Below are 16,550 nucleotides of genomic sequence, written 5' to 3' on the forward strand. Positions count from 1 at the left end.
TGCCACGCTTGCCAGACTGTTGTAGAGAGCGCAGAGAATTTCCAGCTTAGTCTCAAAGGCTGACGTTTCGCAGGCTTGTCCTGCCTTGACGCTGCATTCTCTCTCTCTCTCTCCCCATCTCGTTCGTAAACATGACACTGTATTATGGGAAGGCCATTGCGCCGGGTGGAGGAGGAGCCCGGCTACGCTGACAGCTTTGGCAACGATATGTGGCTCAAAGCAGGCGAGAACCTTGGCTCGGACGAAACGTATCGCGGTTATTGTTGTCGCGGGATTCTTGGCAACTCATCGTTGGTCGAAGGGGGAAGTGCAACACGTCACGATGAGAGGCGACCGCGGGGAGGATCATGTTGAGGGTGGTCGGATCGACTGTACCAGCCCAAGGTACCGGACGATCAAACGGGATGGTCTTGGCGGGGATTCCTGCTTTAATGTTTCCGCTTCTGAGTTCGAGCTTATAGTAGCTTGTATCGTGTTTTCGTTTGTCTTATTGACAGCGGCGTTTTGGGGGTTGGCTTATAGCTCTTGTTGCTAATTTTGGCAATGGAAGAATCAGCGAGACAAGAAGACGAGGTTTGAGTCGACAGATCGTCAATACAATAAAGATCGTGACTAACGCGTCTGTCCCGAATCTGACGAGTCAAATCTCCGCCGTCTCAAATGCTTCATGGCTGGCAACAACAGACGCACAGACGGGGCGCAGCACTGCGGGTAGGTCGAGACGAAGCACATCTCTGACAGTCCCGACTTTGATGAAGCAGTCAGTGAGGAAATGCATTAGAGTCAATCCAGTGCCGAGGCGAGCCATGCTTCTGCGGTTGCAGCTGTGGAGATGTCGCGCGGTAGGTCCATGACCTCCCGGTGTACTTACGTAGGGTGTGCTGGGTCACCCACTCGTGAAGCTGGGGAAACGGCGAGTGGGCGGCGAATTTTCTAAGGCGAGCCAAGGCGTGAGGGGTTGGCTGGACCTTGGTGACACTTTGTTGTATGACGTGAGTGATATTCCCCCCAGCTGAGAATATGGTTTCTCCAGAGTGGTACCACCTCCCCCTTCCTCAAAATGCAACTCCTTCCCATGTTGCCGTCTTTCGCTTTCGACAAGGCTTATACCGACGCTCTATCCACATTTCGCTGAAGAACGAACATACGATACAAGAAAGAACATACAAGGCAGAGGGAGGGATAAGAGGATTGCATCTTAAAAAGTGGAACTCAGGGGAACCAGATCTTCTGGTTTGCAGGCGATATCGCACCATTCCCTTTCAGGCTAGAAGCGAGGCGCTACCGGGCAAAGAAGGCGACGAGAAGGAAGGGACGGACGCTGCACACTTACTTGCCTGCCCGCTGGGGGTTTCTTGCCTGTCCAGTACAGTCACCGTCAGTGCCTGTCACTTTGCCGGGGTGGGGGAAGAGGAAGGGGACCTACCTGCCTTGTCTGCCTACCTCCCGCCTGCCCTCGTCGTTGGCCAACCCTACCTGTTCCGACCCCGAATCTCGAGTGGTCCTTCCTCCGAGGCTACGCTACCTGCGCTGCATACGCTAACGGAAAGGGCCTTTTCGTTCTCGCCTCTTCTTCGTCCTGGTCGACCTCTGACCTGACCCGACTCTATTCGATTCGATCTCACCACCATTTTGACGACCGTTGCCAACGCCTCGACAGCCACGACACGATCGCGCCCGTCTACGACGAGTTGCTGCGACGATTGACTCGCCTGCGCTCTGCGTCCTGCGCTCTGAGATTGCGCCTCTCCTTCCCCCCTCGCTCGTCATTTCCTCCACCCACCCGCCACAACTCATTTCCCACGCTGCGTCTCCTCGAATTCCCCATCTGGGCTTCTCTGTCATCACCACCGGCCCATCGAGCGACATCGCCCGAAAGCAAAAAGGACGCGACGTTCCGACGACGGACTGGCGATCGCAACACCGTCGGTCTCACTGCATCGGACGTTCAGCTCTCGGAAGCCTTGACTCGCTCAATCGACGCCGTTTCATTGATGGTCTTCGCTTCAACGTCTGCATCAATTGCGCCATCCCGGTGTTCACTCCCTGAACGAGGGGCACACCGATAGCATCACTCATTCATCGCAGACACGTCGTGTCGCTCGCTGCTTCTGACATACATCGACGTCAGTCGCCGACTACCAATCGCCTGTTGAAGCGCTGTCTCTGCCATCACCTTCGGCCACCTTTCTTTCTCTTGGGTGTCGCAAAATCTCACCCGAAATCGCCTATTCACTCATCGCCAAGCTCACCTTGCTTCGCGCCAAGCGTTTCGTCTGCCAGTCGATATCTCCGTCATCTCGCACCCGTTTCCCGCCCAGTCTTTCCAACAGACCTCAGAGGAGGAAGCGCTAGAGGTCTTTGACGTCTCCTTGGGTGTATATTCATCCTCGATTTGGGCCCCGGAAACCGACAAGAGCCGGTTCTCTCTCTCAACTCACCTTTCGAGCCCTCGTACGACCGACCCTGCTGAAAGACATCGTCACCTTACGCCTTCACCGTCGAATCACCTTTCATCATGAATCTTCCCAGTTCTCACATTCCTAACCGCCGCAGTAGCAGTATTGGCTCACTGACACCTGTGCGCGACCTCCTTTGCACTCCACCCCAGAAGGCCATCGCTGCGACAGCCGTTCCCACCAAGTCGAGGCGGGTGCGGACTGGCTGCCTGACTTGCAGGGAGCGGCACTTAAAATGCGACGAAGGGACACCAGATTGTCTAAACTGTCGGAAGAGTAGTAGAGAATGCAAGCGCGGCGTTCGGCTTAATTTTATCGATGTCCAGGTCAAGAAGCCCCCACGCCTGCTCCCCCCCACCATCGAATGGTCTGTTCAGTTCCAGGATGAATCTCGCCAAATCGCCTCAGAATACGTTGGCGGACTGAAGCGCTATGCCCACCTCCCAAAAAACCCAGCGGCCCCTGCCCCGCCGCCACCGCGGCCATCTCGACCCAACTCTCCGCCGTCAGGCTCATCAGCATCGTGTGCACGCAGCCAACGTAGCAGATGCATCCCTTCCGCCTCCTCCCACCCATTTCCAGATGCCTCCCGCCCCGGCTCTCTACGGCTACCCACCAGTGCGCAATCATCCTGACGACCGCGACGCTGCTTTGCAACATGCACCAGACGCACCATTCCCCACGCCGCAAAACTCTGGACACGTGCAACAACCTTACGCCTTCTCTCTCCAGGACCATTTCAACGCCATGCGTGAAGAGACTGCCGCCCGTCATCACAACCACCGCACGAGTGACACCTCGTCGTCTGCAACCTCGATCGCCCCGCTGGCTACCGGACCGCCCCCTTCATTCCGTGGTGTCGCCCACAACACTCTCGCTCTCGACGGTATGATGACGCCGCCACCATCGGAAAAGGCAGTCGCAGGTGAGCGAGAGTATCTGAATTCGCCTGAAGAGATACACTATATGCAGGTCTTTGTTGAGGAGGTTGGCGTCTGGATGGACAGCCTCGACAAGGAGAAGCACTTTAGTCGGCTCATTCCCTACCACTCGCTGAAGTGTCCCATGTTACTGAACGCTTTCCTCGCATGTGGCGTCAAGCACCTCACCCTGACGCACCCGGATTGCAAAGACGACAAGGCTCTACACTACTACGATACCGCGACGACGCAGCTCTTGAGAAGCCTACAAAACCCGGACCGAAACACTGCCGAGTGCGCAACGACGGCCGTTGTGTTGAACGTTTACGAGATCATGTCGGAGAAACCGGGTCAGAGGATGCGCATGAACCACATTGCGGGCGCGCGGGCACTGATTCGGGAGTGCGGCTGGGATGCGCGGTCGACAGGCATCGGAGCAGCGTGTTTCTGGCTGAACATTGGCATGGAAGTGCTCTCGTGCCTCGCATTCAACTGGCAGACATCCTGGGATCCCGATCAATGGGGACTTAATCTCGACTTCGCAGACAAGCCGGAGATAGGGGCCTCGGGTGGTGGCGATGAAGAGGAGTGGGTGCATCGCATCTTCTACATTGTTGCACGAATCGCCAACTTCCGGGCGTCGATTCCGAAGTTCCAGGAAGCGAGCCCGCATGATGAGCAGATCCGCCTGGGTAACCGGTTGGCACTGTGGCAGGAACTTAAGAGGCTCTGTGACAGGTGGAACAACGCATGCCCGAGGACGATGCATCCTTTTGGTTATCTTTACCCGACGCATTCGCGGAGCAAGTCCGCGTTCCCCAACGTTTGGTACGTCTCAGCTACCAATGCTAGTTATATCTGACGAGTCTGGTCTCTGCATTTGACTATCAGTTGCTGACAAACATCAGGCTCATCAAGCGCGCGGCCATCATAGGCCGCCTTTTTTACCACACTGCTCAGTGCATACTAGCACAGACAAACCCCATGGAGCCGGCTCGGGCCTCTGAAGAGATGCGTGTTCTGCAGCTACACCACGCGCACCAGGTCTGCGGCATCGTCGCGCACACGCGTGACCGCGGCATTGCCTCTGTGGCGATCCGTAGTCTCGCCATTGCGAGCGCAGTGTTAACGGACCCCAGAGAGCAGGAGGAGGTCCTTTGCATTCTTGAGAGGATCCAAAATGAGAGCGGCTGGGGCCTTGGGTCTGTCGTCGGTGAGCTGAAGAGGGGCTGGGGCTGGGGAGACAATAGCCCCATGGCCATGTTCTACGAGCAGGACACACAGCAACACCAGCAGCAGCAACAGCAGCCGCCGCTTCAGCAGACGCAACAAACTGTCGCAGGACCGGTGGCAGGCTACTCCGGATCAAAAGTGAATCCGCTGTCATTTGCGGACTTCAGCCTGCCGAACCACCCGTACCAGAACTGGTACGAGCCACCCAATAGGACGAACGGGTACGCGCCGCAGGGGCTGTTGTAGACAGAGTCAAGGCGATAGCGATGGATTTGGCCGGCGGGACACTGGCTGTCCGGAGGCATAGATAGGGCAGAAGTGGAGTTCTGGATCGGTCTTGTTCGAGGGCGTTTCTTACGGGCATTTTTGGCTGGATGGGACATGAGCGTCATTCTTCCTTGGGTACATGATACCACATATGACGAGGGGGACAGGTTCTGGTTTGCATGGTCTTGGTATATTGGTCTATGAGTGTGCTGAATGGTTGAATGAATGTCCGATATCGGACGCGTGCTGTGCTGTGCTTTTATGCTACTAATCGCGGTCCTTCTGTTCTGTCCGTCGTGATTTGTACGATTCGTGAAATTTATGCTGGCGTCTAGGAGGCAGAAGACCAAGAAAGCTGGTCTGTCTGTACCCCTTTTCTGCTGGGGGTGAAATATCCGTCATCATCAGTTCGACTTGGCAACCTCGATGCCATACTTGGCGTAGGGGAACCCCTCGAGCGTCTCGAGGTACTCAGCCCAACCGTCGTCAAGTTCGCCCACCTGGTGCATGTCAACGTCGCCCGCCTCGCCCGTCCGCCCGGCCAGCACCTCGGGCTCGCGGCCTGCGTACTCCTTCTTGAGCATGGGATGTGGGCACCAGATGACGCGCATGCCGGCGCGCCGCCCAGCCTCGACGCCGGGCACCGAGTCCTCAAAGACGAGACACTCGTCAGGCGTCACAGGCGTCTCGCCGTCGGGCAGCGAGGCGTTGATGGTCGCGAGGGCCAGTAGGAAGATGTCCGGGTGGGGCTTGCCGCGGCCGGGGGCGATGCGGGCGTCGTCGCCGAGGACGCGGCGGTGCGGCGCAAAGCCGGCGAAGAGGGGCTGCAAGTGGGATGTCTTGAGCTCAAAGTTGGCCGTGTGCGACGACGTGCGAGGGCCGTGTGCAGGCGCGGCGCGGCCTCGAGGGGCGCAGCAGCGCGGGCACGCCCGGCAGGGGCGCCGCCGAGGGGAAGTGCTGCTGCTGCAGGGCCGTGTTGGCGGCGAGGTACTCAGCGGGCGTGATGGGGAGCTGGGCCCACTCGTGGAAGATGGCGGCCGAGGCTGGGCCCGGGCGGCCTTGGAGGCGCGCCTTGATGGACCAGGGGAGCTGGGGGCGGCCGTGCGTTGCGAGGATGAGGTTCGTGCAGTGTGTGTAGAGGTCTTCGGTGTTGAGGAGGAGGCCGTCCATGTCGAAGATGCAGGCGCGGACTGGGGGGAAGCTTGTGATAATCGTGTTAGCTATTGGTCTTGCCAATGGCAGCGGGGGGGGGATAAAGATTGGCATTGACGGACTCTGTGCGCGGCGCCATTGTGAAATATGTTTTGCGATGCAGTGGGAGCTGTTATCGTCAAGTCGAAATGGCAATGGCTGTTCTCCGTAGATATTTCTAAGACGTTGAGCAGAGTGACTCAGGGGGGGTCGTTGTTCCTGCAGATAGAGAAGGTCAGGCCTGTGGAGGAGGGGCAAGGCCGATCAAGCATGTGCCCCACGGTATATTTTCTTATCTCGATTAGAGGGGCCAAGATCGACCCTCAGCCTGCCGATAAGTTACCTCGTTTGTCCGTTAGCCCCCCCGTTCGTCTGTTTGCTGCATGAGATGCATTCTACCCACTCATGGCCATCCGCTCTCACATCATTCTTCCGTCAACAACAGGAAGGTCACTCAGAGATGGCCGCAACGGAAGAAAAGGCCAAAGCGGCAGCCGATCGCCAGGAGAAGAACATCGAGAATGACGGCCAAGAGAATGAGGCGGTCGAGAAGTTTCCGCCTGAGGAGGAAGCAGTACGTTGACGAACCTTCTGAGCACAATGTCTCGGCCTGTCCGAATCCCCCCCTGCTAAAACGACGCAGGCCCTCTTAGCCGAATCCAATACGAGCAAGACTGAGGCGAACTCTCTGTTTGCTTCGTCAAAGTATGAGGCGCCATCACAAAGTATGACGAGGCTGGTGCCACGTGCCCCACTATCTCGATTACGAGCTCGCCGTCCTGCGGTCCCACATTGCCGCTGCCATCTCAAGCTCGAGCAGTGGAAGGAAAGCTGTCTCGACGGCTACCGCTGCCCTTGACGGTCTCGATCGCATCGACAAGGAGGAGGCCCTGCGCGCCGACGAGGCCGCCAAGGCCAAGGCCGCCGAAGACGACGTGGAGGAGGAGATTGTGTCGTCCGGCGCCGGCAACGCGGCCACGGCTCCCATTGAGGAAGACGAAGAGGACGCGAAGCGACGGAAACGCAAAGAAGACGTGCTGCGCATCCGGGCCAAGGCACTCATGCGCAGGGCCAGGGCCCGCAGCGAAAAGGGTGGATGGTCCGACCTTTCGGGGGCGGAGGAGGACTACAAGCTCCTTGCGCAGATGACGAACCTGGCTCCCGCCGATGCGAAGCTTGTCAGGACGCAGTTGAGGTTGCTTCCGCCGAGGACCAAGGCAGCGCAGGAGAAGGAGACGGCTGAGATGTGGGGCAAGTTGAAAGACGTGAGTGACCTAGAGCCTGACTGAAGCCCGGCCACTGAAGGCAGACGCTGACAGCCCTATAGCTTGGAAACGGCATCTTAAAGCCGTTTGGATTGAGCACCGAGAACTTCCAGATGGTCAAGGACGAGAAGACGGGAGGGTACAGCATGAATTTCAACCAGGGAGCGGGCAAGTAGACTGTCGCATCAGCATTTTTTCCCCACCGGATCAAAGCAACAACAGCACATACCCTGGAATAACCCCCTTTACACAATCTCAATTCAACGTTTAGATGTGCAGCAACGACTTACGGCCCAGGGAATCGGTCGCCACCATTATCGAGTAAGCTTAGTTCAAGAATTGGGGAGTCAGGTGACTAGGGTCCTCACTCTATACCCACGCGTCTTTTGCATGCCGATAGGGTCGGAGGACTGGTGGAGGAGGGGCTCCGGTCAGTGAGGTTTGGGGACAGGTTCGCTAAACACAGCTTCCAAGACACCCTTGACGCCATGTCCCTGGAGCCTGGAGTTCGCCGTAGGCGTGCTTCCCCAGATACCACACTTGAGTACAGCACTTTCTGTGGTTTTACCTGCCCGTACCGTGGGGTGATGAGCCCCCACATGTCCTCATACACGCCTCATACACGCCTGCTGAAATGTGAGTCTGATGCCTGCAGAATACATCCGGACATCGTCAGTATCTTGTGCTCCTTGCCCCAAGTGTTGGGACTTAGGCGTAACATCGATGATGAGCCGTGAAAAGACTGAAGATGGGGTGTCGTACATAGACTTTAGGTCGATCTGCATCACCGGATCTCTCCGGCCAGCGGCATCAGCGGTCACAAAGTGTCAGCCTACCAACGCATCGAATGACGCAATCTAGACCTTCAGAACTAACTAGCAGAGAAAATCATTCCAAGGAGAAAACTGAAAAAAGGCAAATCGATCCATGTAGAACAGGCAATCGGGTCAGCTCTTCTTCCAGTCTGACCATTGGGCCCGGCCGATCGCTGGCTGGGCTGGCTGAATTCCTGTTCCGCCCGATTGCGAGTTGGTGGTGGCACCACCCACCGGGTGCGACCGAACCACTCTCTGGCCAGAACCACACCACTTTACGCCCGGCGCTGCGCAATCGTCGAACGGCGCACCGCACCACCGTCGAGATGTCGACGAGGAGAGACGCGATGGATCATTTTATAAATACTGAATGAGGCATCATGTGAGGTTCTGCTTTTGGGTTGCATCATCGACATCGACATCACATCAACCGGCCTACCGCCTACGCCAACCACTGCAAGACACCACTACATCAGTTCCCGTCTATACGACACCAAACCAAATATGGCTTCTCGAATCATTCGGCTTCACGCCTCGACTACTCCTCCTGCCATGATGAGGTATGCTACCTCGTCCAAATGATTCTCTTCTAATCAGCTCGCTAATAAAAGGCAACCAGGTATGGCCCTGCCCTCATGGTCGGCACATCCATCGCTGTCGTTGGCAGCTTCATCGCCAGCCAACTCACAACATCTTCGCGCAACCTGGATCGCGCCTTTGCCAAGTACAACAGCCCCCAGAGCGAGGCGTCCCGGAAGCGCAGCTTTGAGGGCGCGCCTGACCCGAGGACGAACTTGCTCAACTGCCTAGGATGGAAATAGGCTGCAAAGAGGATACTCTTGACGGTGAAGAGCGGACGTGAGAAGGTTTCAAGGCGTTTTGGGGGATCATTTTAGGAGTTGCACGTTTGAGCTGCAATCATAGCTCGGTAGCCTGGAGTTGCAGATGCATTGTATGCAACTATCTGTATGTTCATGTCACCGCACCACCTGTATTTTGGAAATATCTCATGCAACTCATAATTGATGTGCCTGGCAGGATAGTAACTAGGTACACCGCCGTGCCGCATGGGAAAATTCTCAGAAGGAAAACAGAGGCAGTGTTGCACTGGGGCGATGCCGTCACGATCCCTTGTCCTCCAGTGTTCGCCTTGCCCATTGCAACTCTAACAGCTTCAGGCCGAAGGGTGGCCAAACTCGGCGTTCTCCCTTTCCTTGGCCAGGTCGAGGTTGTCCTGGCAATCATCAAGATGCTTTTGCATATCACCAACAACCCCGATCCAGGAAGCCAGACGTCTTGCCAACTGCTGGTTCTCGTTCGCAAGTCGGCCTTTCTCTTTTTCGATCTCGCGAATAATGGCACGGAGCTGGCGAACCTCGTCGTCCAGCTTGTTAATCACGGCCTCGCGTTCGCGATTTCCGCTATTGCGAGAGTTGTCTTCGGGAACGGCCAGGGTCGAAGATGATGACTGGTTATATTGGCGTTGGGGATTGGCCACTGGCAGGCCGGCCTGAGTCGTAGTTGTATGGCTTGTGGCTGCGACGGGCTGATTCGCCGTACGAGCCTGAATTCGGGCCCGGCGAAGGGCCTGCTGTTGGGCTCTCTTCTTGGCCAGGTTCTTAACTCGATCTCGGGTTGTGTCGGACAGACGAGGTCGGGTGTGGCGCGGGCCCAACGGTATGGGGTCGTCGTCGGTGGAGCTGCCTCGCTCAACCTCATCGTCGTACTCGTCGTCAAGCTCAAACGTGCCGTGTTCCACGCGGGTCTCGAGGTCTGAGCCTACGCCGGCGTTGCGGGTTGCGTCTGATGCTCCGGTGCGTCCACGCACTGGGTCTGTAGCAGCACATTCGATGAATGGCAGCACCGTATCTTCCTCGGCCGTCATAGGCGGAAGATCCAGAGCACGGGCAATGCCGGCGCGGTAGCGAATGGCTTCGGGCTCTTTGGCTATCTTTGGCGGCAGCTTGCCGCCATGCTGGGCTGTCATGACAGTGATTGCTATGATGTCCGCTTCAGTGTAGCGCCTGTACCGGCGGACTCGATCCCAGGTCTTCAGCGCGCTGAGGTTGTTGAAGGATATGGGCTTCCAAGTGCCACCCTTCGTGGAGCGCTTGGGTTGAAGAGGGATCTGGTTTTCCAGGAGTATTTCGCCGACCTGTTGTTCCAATAGCATGGGGATTTCAAAACCATTCTCAAAAGCTTCATTCAATACATCTGTCCAAAGTTTATAAGTCTTCGATCCATCATTCCAGTCATGGTCTTCAAGCCGATCCATGACTTTTTCTTCCACGTAGAAAGATAGAGAGAAAAGCAGTTCTATAGTATTTGAACACACTGATAGAGAATTAGAGGTTGAGGTGGTGGTAGGTGTGAACGCTTAATGGCAGCTGAGGAAGGTGTGGACGCGGGCGAGAGTATTGGGCAGGAGTAGCAAGAGAGGAAGGAATATGAGTTAGGTCAAGCCTGAGTCGATCAGAATTAAATTTAAATCAAGGGCTAGGCATCTACATTAGCTAGTCACGTTACCTCTAACTTATTTCTAGATCTCACCATAGTTGCCTGAACATAGCACCTTCTGAACCTTTACTAGATTCACCAGCATCCACAAGACCAGCATGTAAATATATAAGTCTAGAGAACATATAGTATAATGCTTATTACTATGTCCTCGTAATATGTTTATGATCCTAATCTTGATGATGTTTGTATTCCGTCTTTCGTGCTGAAGGAGGATGTCCCCTTTGATGTTTCCCTTACAAATGCATGCTTACCTTTGGTACCTACATGTCTAGGTAGGTGACTCAATACATCCCAGCCGTCCTTGCCGACATAGCATCCCATGAAAGGCTCACTCGACACCAGAGCCTTGGTTGCATTGCAAAATCTCCGAATACAAGTCTTTTGCCATCATTCAACAACGTCTCATCGTCATTGTCTCGCCCGTATCGATGGAACGCCCTCATTGTCGCGTGAACTCCACCTTTGGCGAAGACATGCCGGTATGAACCATGGTCATTCATAAAACAAACTCGGCGCCTCGATGCTAGCTGATAACTTCATGTACAGAAAGCTTTGAAAGTTCTGCCAGCACTAGAATGAAGTGAAGGATTCGGGCAAACATTATTACGTTAAGAGCTGACAGGGCTTATGCAAACATGATAAAGCGTATATGGTCATTTGAACCGAGCGAAATCTTTGATCAAGTGATAATTTGTGTACAGGTCGATCGAATCAAGGTCGTAGAAACAATGAACTTAGGAGATATATCCAAGATCAGCATCATAGAAACAAAGCTTTTCAGAAGGCCAGATGTAGAGAAGTCCAGGAGGGCTAGAATGGTTACTTAGGGTAACTCTTAAACGTAGAATGCAATGTAAAGCATAGACCGGAAAGTAGGTGTATTGCTATGAGTAGTTAAGAGTTCGTAGGGAGTAACTTAACGTCGATGAAATACATCATGCAGGGACTACTAAGCAAAGATGTTAGGAGGTGAATATAGAGCTACCTTAGTAAAAGTACATACTGAGTACTCCTTAAATAGGCGCCCTCGATCATACCAGGCTGTATTATATAGATGAAGCTCCATAGATTACATTGATAAAAGAGAATTCTATCAGGAAGCACTCGCAGAGCCATGGAATAGGGGGGGAGTAATAGGCTGAGGGCTGTGAGAGTGTATATATCAGGACTATGTTGAGCCTTGTAGCTGCAGAGAGTCAGGATCTAGATATGTTTCTATTTACTTAAGGTGTTACCCATTGAATGCAGATCTCATGTACAGAAGAACTTCTCAATCTGCTCACCTCTACTCTTTGATAGTTTCAGAGGGATCAGTAATGCTATCAAATGGTGAACACTTATTTGCAAGAAGAGATTTGATGAGCATTCTGTTTTAAAGTGCCTAGGTGCTTTTAACCAGCTCCAGGTATTCATACATATCAGCCCTGTACGTGCCTCGCTTCCCAAAGAGCCATTCACCTTGCTATGCTGATCACATTCACCCTTATCCCCCCCAGGGCAGTCACTCAGTATCTCCTGGAAAGCATATTCCCTGAAATCATGTGAGCTTGGTCGGCTTTGTGAAAAAGAAATCCATGATTGTTCCAACACGGTGGACGTGAGAAAGACGGGTGGCTGTGCCGCGCCGGCGCCAAAGGTCGCTCATCAACCGACAGCTGCTATCTGCAATGTCGTCGATGCCGAACCGACACAGCATCGCTAGATATATTCTGACGAACTTTGTCCACGATCTACAGCTCATGGCTTCTCGCTGGTACACTTGACTTTCCAAGGAGGCTGGAACGGTGTCACGAGAATACTGTTCCCTGGGCTTGAGCTTGGGATGGGTGCTCAACCAACACCTGACAATGCCACAAATCTGACATACAAGATTTATAGAAACCTCTTTTACTGTGGCTAGGTGGTTGTGCTGGTGACTCGGGAAGTGTTCATCTATGACAACCGCAAGTCAGTGGCACATGGCCCAAATCCACCGAATCGTGAGCAGTTTCTCGCTTTCCACGCAACAGACCCATTTGTCACTTCTAGCATCGGACAAATACATGATACGCTGTATCTGTACGATCTATTGAGATTCATGTATCTCACATGAGGTTTCCAAGAATGAGGCGGTGGGGAGTGCGTAGACGCCGCAGTACCTTTAATAGAAGAACTGCCTTGGCAGAAACAGGTATATGGTTCGGAATTCCCACCGGCACTTCTTAGTGCGAAGAAAAGGCAACGGCATTAGACGACTCGTCTACCGAGTAAATTACCTGGGGGTCAAAGATTAGGCTCATTTGCGGACCCCGCCAGAATAGAGATTGACGTCAAGGGATTTGGGTCTCATCATGAGTCGTACACACACCAGCCATGCCACTTCACCCACGCCCCTAAGCTGCCTAGGCACGACCTCACAGGACAACGGGTGGCGTTCTTTAGGCTCAGCATATTAGCACTCACCCATCGCAAATGTATCAAAAATGTAATCAGCTCCGGATGGTTTGTAGGCGTGCTACTTTCAAAGGAATTGAAGGCGACGACGGGGAACAATGAAGCTAAAAAGACGCCACGGATCTACATGTGCGGACTGCCCACATGGCTTTCCATGCCACACCCAGGCACGCGGAAAACATGTCGCCCTGCGGCGGCTCCCACGTTAGAAATGAGACACTACGTCACTTACCGCGACTGATTGTTTCCCCTTTCCGGCCAATTTTGTAGGGACCACTTGTCCTGCCGTATAGCCGCGTCTCACTTGCTCGTCTTATGGATTGCATGCGACAGGGACACACATGTAGAGGGTCAGAAAAATTGGACCTGCTACTTAGTACGCGTAGTCAAGGCGCATCAGTGATGCCTTACGTGGGCAATAGTATAATAAGGTTGTTAAGGTCTCATAAATTCTTACAGATAGGTGAGGGGCAGGGGAAAAGGGGGCGATCCCCACTGGAAAGGTAGCGAAACGTAAAGGGAATAGGCGCATGAAAAGGCTTCATTATGCCCTGGCCAATGCTGATACCTAAAGCTTATGGGCTGGACAGGGCGAGGGGAGATGAGGCGTGTCAGTTTGGGGATCAAAAATATGTTCTGGGTTCAGCCCTCTTAGAGCTTGCGACGGAATCGTATTTCTTGTGTCGAAAGCGCGAGGAGAAATAGAAGCCACTGACATCATCTTCGCTGGAACTTCTTTCGCAATCCTTATTGAGAGCACATGAAGGCAATGGTCATGCAAGACAGCGCACGAAGAAGCCCACGCCCACGGTTCCGGCCCACCCGCGCATCCACATAATGCACAGGGGAGCAGGGACACAGGGGCGCGGGTACTGGCATGGTATCATCCAGTAAGGTTAAATTACCACACGATGTACAAGCAAACTGTATTAGAGTTCAGCTTTCTCTTTGAAGGAGGCGGGCGTTGGACAGGGCTAACCCCAATTCGTTCGTATACTTTTCTCACACGCGCGCCCCTAGTCTCCCCCAACCACGCACGATCACTGGTGCCAGAGACGAGACAGAAACAGGCGCAGTTTTGTCTCCCCCTTCCGTATCTTTCGAGTCGGCGATTAGTACCTATGCCGCGGCATTTGTGAGAAACCTTGCAGAACTGTGGTCTGTCTTGACGATGCCAGAATAGCACATTAACTGATGATGAAGATGGGCTCTGGCTCAGGTTTGAGTTGCTACATGTGATCCAATTGGAAGATATCTGGGCTTCTTCAATAGTCTCAGACTTTAACGCACAACCTGGTTCGACGCACATGCAATACGACACAAGCAGCACCTGATTCGTTCCATCCATGACCTTGTGAGGCTTCGCCCATCTGTTTTGCATCAGCACGTCTCGATATTACATGTACATGATGAGGCTCCGCAAGTCAACGCGACAAAACGGCCCACCGGCATGATTGACAGGACAACACAACGGATGAACCCGACAAGCCGACAATGCCGGAGGCGAGCAAACTTAATATTTTGAGAGTCATTGCTGAATTACACTTGCGGCATCCCTTCGCCTCAAGCTTCGCAGCCGAGTCAGTGCCAACGTCGGGCTGGCTGGATTCCTGCGACTGCCTCTTAAAGCCCTTAATCCCAAGTGCTGTCCCATTTTGCATTCCTCTGATCTTCTTGATTTGATCATGCTCTAGTCTTGTCATCACTCATTTAGACATAAACCTCGAGCTTCCCCGACTTTGGCTTCCACTGCTTGTTTCACTCCAAGCCTAGTCGACACACTCTTTTACAGATCGTCTCGACAAGTTCACTCATTCACTAGTTCATACACCATCCATCAGCCTTGAGTGTGTGAAGAGATCCACCATGCGTTTCTCCGCCGTTCTTACCGCTCTGCTCGTGGCCTGTGCCGCGGCCAAACCTCATGGCAAGCGTGACGTGTGCCCGGCCAAGCCCCCCAAGAGCAGTCAGTCGAGCACTGCCACAACTACTAGCAGTAGGCCAGCCCCGACTGGCCCCTTTTCCGACGACGCCTCTTGCGGTGGACCCAACAAATTCGTCTGCCGCTCTGGGACATGCTGCTCTAGTGCCAACTTCTGCGGCGTCACTGCTGCCCACTGCGAGGGAGGCTGCCGACCTGAATTGGGTGATTGCGGCTCTCAATTCGTCAAAATCTCGACCGGGCCTCCTGGCAGTGTTTCGACCGACGGTACCTGCGGCGGCACCAACGGCTGGATATGCCCCAAAGGCAACTGCTGCTCGCGATTCGGCTTCTGTGGTGCTACAGCTGATCACTGCGCCCCCGGCTGCCAGCCCACCTTTGGTATCTGTCCCAACCCCACCCCTGGCGGTAATGCCTCGCCTGACGGCACTTGCGGTGGCTCTAACAAGTTTATCTGCGCTTCCGGGACCTGCTGCTCTAAGGCTGGCTTCTGTGGTACTACTAAGGACCACTGCGACGCCGGCTGCCAGTTTGATTTTGGTAGCTGCGGCGACGCTTTCGTCCCGGTCCCGGGCGGTAATCCCCCGCCCCGCGGTAGTGTCTCTACCGATGGCACCTGCGCTGGTGCTAACGGCTTGATCTGTCCTCAAGGCAACTGCTGCTCGCGATTTGGCTTCTGTGGTGCTACGGCTGATCACTGCGGCACCGACTGTCAGCCAGCCTTCGGTATCTGTAACACCGGCGGTGCTACATCTTCTTCGACCAGCTCGAAGCCGGCCCCTACCGGCGGCATTTCGCCCGATGGCTCTTGCGGCGGCACCAACGGTTATACCTGCACACCGGGTAACTGCTGCTCACAGTTCGGGTTCTGCGGTGCTACGACTGGCCACTGCGGCACTGGTTGTCAGTCAGCCTTCGGTATCTGTGGCACCGGCGGTGCTACCTCTTCGTCGACCAGCTCCTCGAAACCCGCTCCTACCGGCGGCATTTCACCTGATGGCTCTTGCGGCGGCACTAACGGTTATACCTGCACAACAGGCAACTGCTGCTCACAGTATGGCTTCTGCGGTGCCACGACTGGCCACTGCGGTGCTGGCTGCCAGCGTGCCTTTGGTATCTGCACCTAAGGTATTCAAAGTGGCGCGAGCGGCTGTGTTACATCACGTTATGAGCATGGCTGATGTGGAGCTTTGGAGATGAGTTGGTATAGAACATAAGAAAAGCGTCATAGAGAAGCTCTTAATGCCGTCTGGAGTATCTCGTGGTCAGAGAACCCTTTTTTGTCCTCTGCCCCTCTTTGTTTCCCCTGAGCTTAGGCTTTGTTGTAAACCTTAATTGTGCTGTATGTACCCCTTTTTCGGTCGAAGATGATACATATTTCCTTCCGTTTGATATATAGTGCACTTGGTAGTCTTTTGGCCCGGAGCTCCTTTGACTCTTTTCTCCCGTGGCCCTGGATATTGGGTCTCGGATTAGGCGGCGCTCGCAGCCTCTGATTCTACCTA

General features: G+C 54.3%; 6 protein-coding genes across 6 annotated transcripts; 4 read left to right on the forward strand and 2 right to left on the reverse strand.

The window, feature by feature from the left end:
• Positions 1-2,891: 2,891 nt before the first annotated feature.
• Positions 2,892-5,135, forward strand: VDBG_08374 (C6 zinc finger domain-containing protein; the record flags this gene model as incomplete). Its single annotated transcript, XM_003001283.1, has 2 exons — positions 2,892-4,207; positions 4,288-5,135. 2 exons carry the CDS (start codon positions 2,892-2,894, stop codon positions 4,856-4,858), a joined length of 1,887 nt encoding a protein of 628 aa, XP_003001329.1.
• A 148-nt stretch (positions 5,136-5,283) lies between these two features.
• On the reverse strand, positions 5,284-6,170 carry VDBG_08375 (GS1 protein; the record flags this gene model as incomplete). The annotated part of the gene is made up of 2 exons (XM_003001284.1): positions 5,284-6,069; positions 6,150-6,170. The coding sequence occupies 2 exons, from the start codon at positions 6,168-6,170 to the stop codon at positions 5,284-5,286; spliced, it is 807 nt and encodes a 268-aa protein (XP_003001330.1).
• Positions 6,171-6,530: 360 nt separating this feature from the next.
• VDBG_08376 (conserved hypothetical protein) lies at positions 6,531-7,511 on the forward strand (the record flags this gene model as incomplete). The annotated part of the gene is made up of 4 exons (XM_003001285.1): positions 6,531-6,644; positions 6,714-6,795; positions 6,902-7,335; positions 7,398-7,511. The coding sequence occupies 4 exons, from the start codon at positions 6,531-6,533 to the stop codon at positions 7,509-7,511; spliced, it is 744 nt and encodes a 247-aa protein (XP_003001331.1).
• A 1,075-nt stretch (positions 7,512-8,586) lies between these two features.
• On the forward strand, positions 8,587-9,276 carry VDBG_08377 (predicted protein; the record flags this gene model as incomplete). The annotated part of the gene is made up of 3 exons (XM_003001286.1): positions 8,587-8,710; positions 8,770-9,116; positions 9,189-9,276. 2 exons carry the CDS (start codon positions 8,655-8,657, stop codon positions 8,969-8,971), a joined length of 258 nt encoding a protein of 85 aa, XP_003001332.1.
• Positions 9,277-9,324: 48 nt separating this feature from the next.
• Positions 9,325-11,058, reverse strand: VDBG_08378 (predicted protein; the record flags this gene model as incomplete). Its single annotated transcript, XM_003001287.1, has 4 exons — positions 9,325-10,364; positions 10,738-10,781; positions 10,922-10,930; positions 11,003-11,058. 4 exons carry the CDS (start codon positions 11,056-11,058, stop codon positions 9,325-9,327), a joined length of 1,149 nt encoding a protein of 382 aa, XP_003001333.1.
• Positions 11,059-14,969: 3,911 nt separating this feature from the next.
• Positions 14,970-16,172, forward strand: VDBG_08379 (lectin; the record flags this gene model as incomplete). The annotated part of the gene is made up of 1 exon (XM_003001288.1): positions 14,970-16,172. One exon carries the CDS (start codon positions 14,970-14,972, stop codon positions 16,170-16,172), a length of 1,203 nt encoding a protein of 400 aa, XP_003001334.1.
• Positions 16,173-16,550: the final 378 nt, after the last annotated feature.

The sequence above is a fragment of the Verticillium alfalfae genome, genomic scaffold, assembly GCF_000150825.1.
Source record: "Verticillium alfalfae VaMs.102 supercont1.12 genomic scaffold, whole genome shotgun sequence".
Classification (NCBI taxonomy): Eukaryota; Fungi; Ascomycota; class Sordariomycetes; order Glomerellales; family Plectosphaerellaceae; genus Verticillium; species Verticillium alfalfae.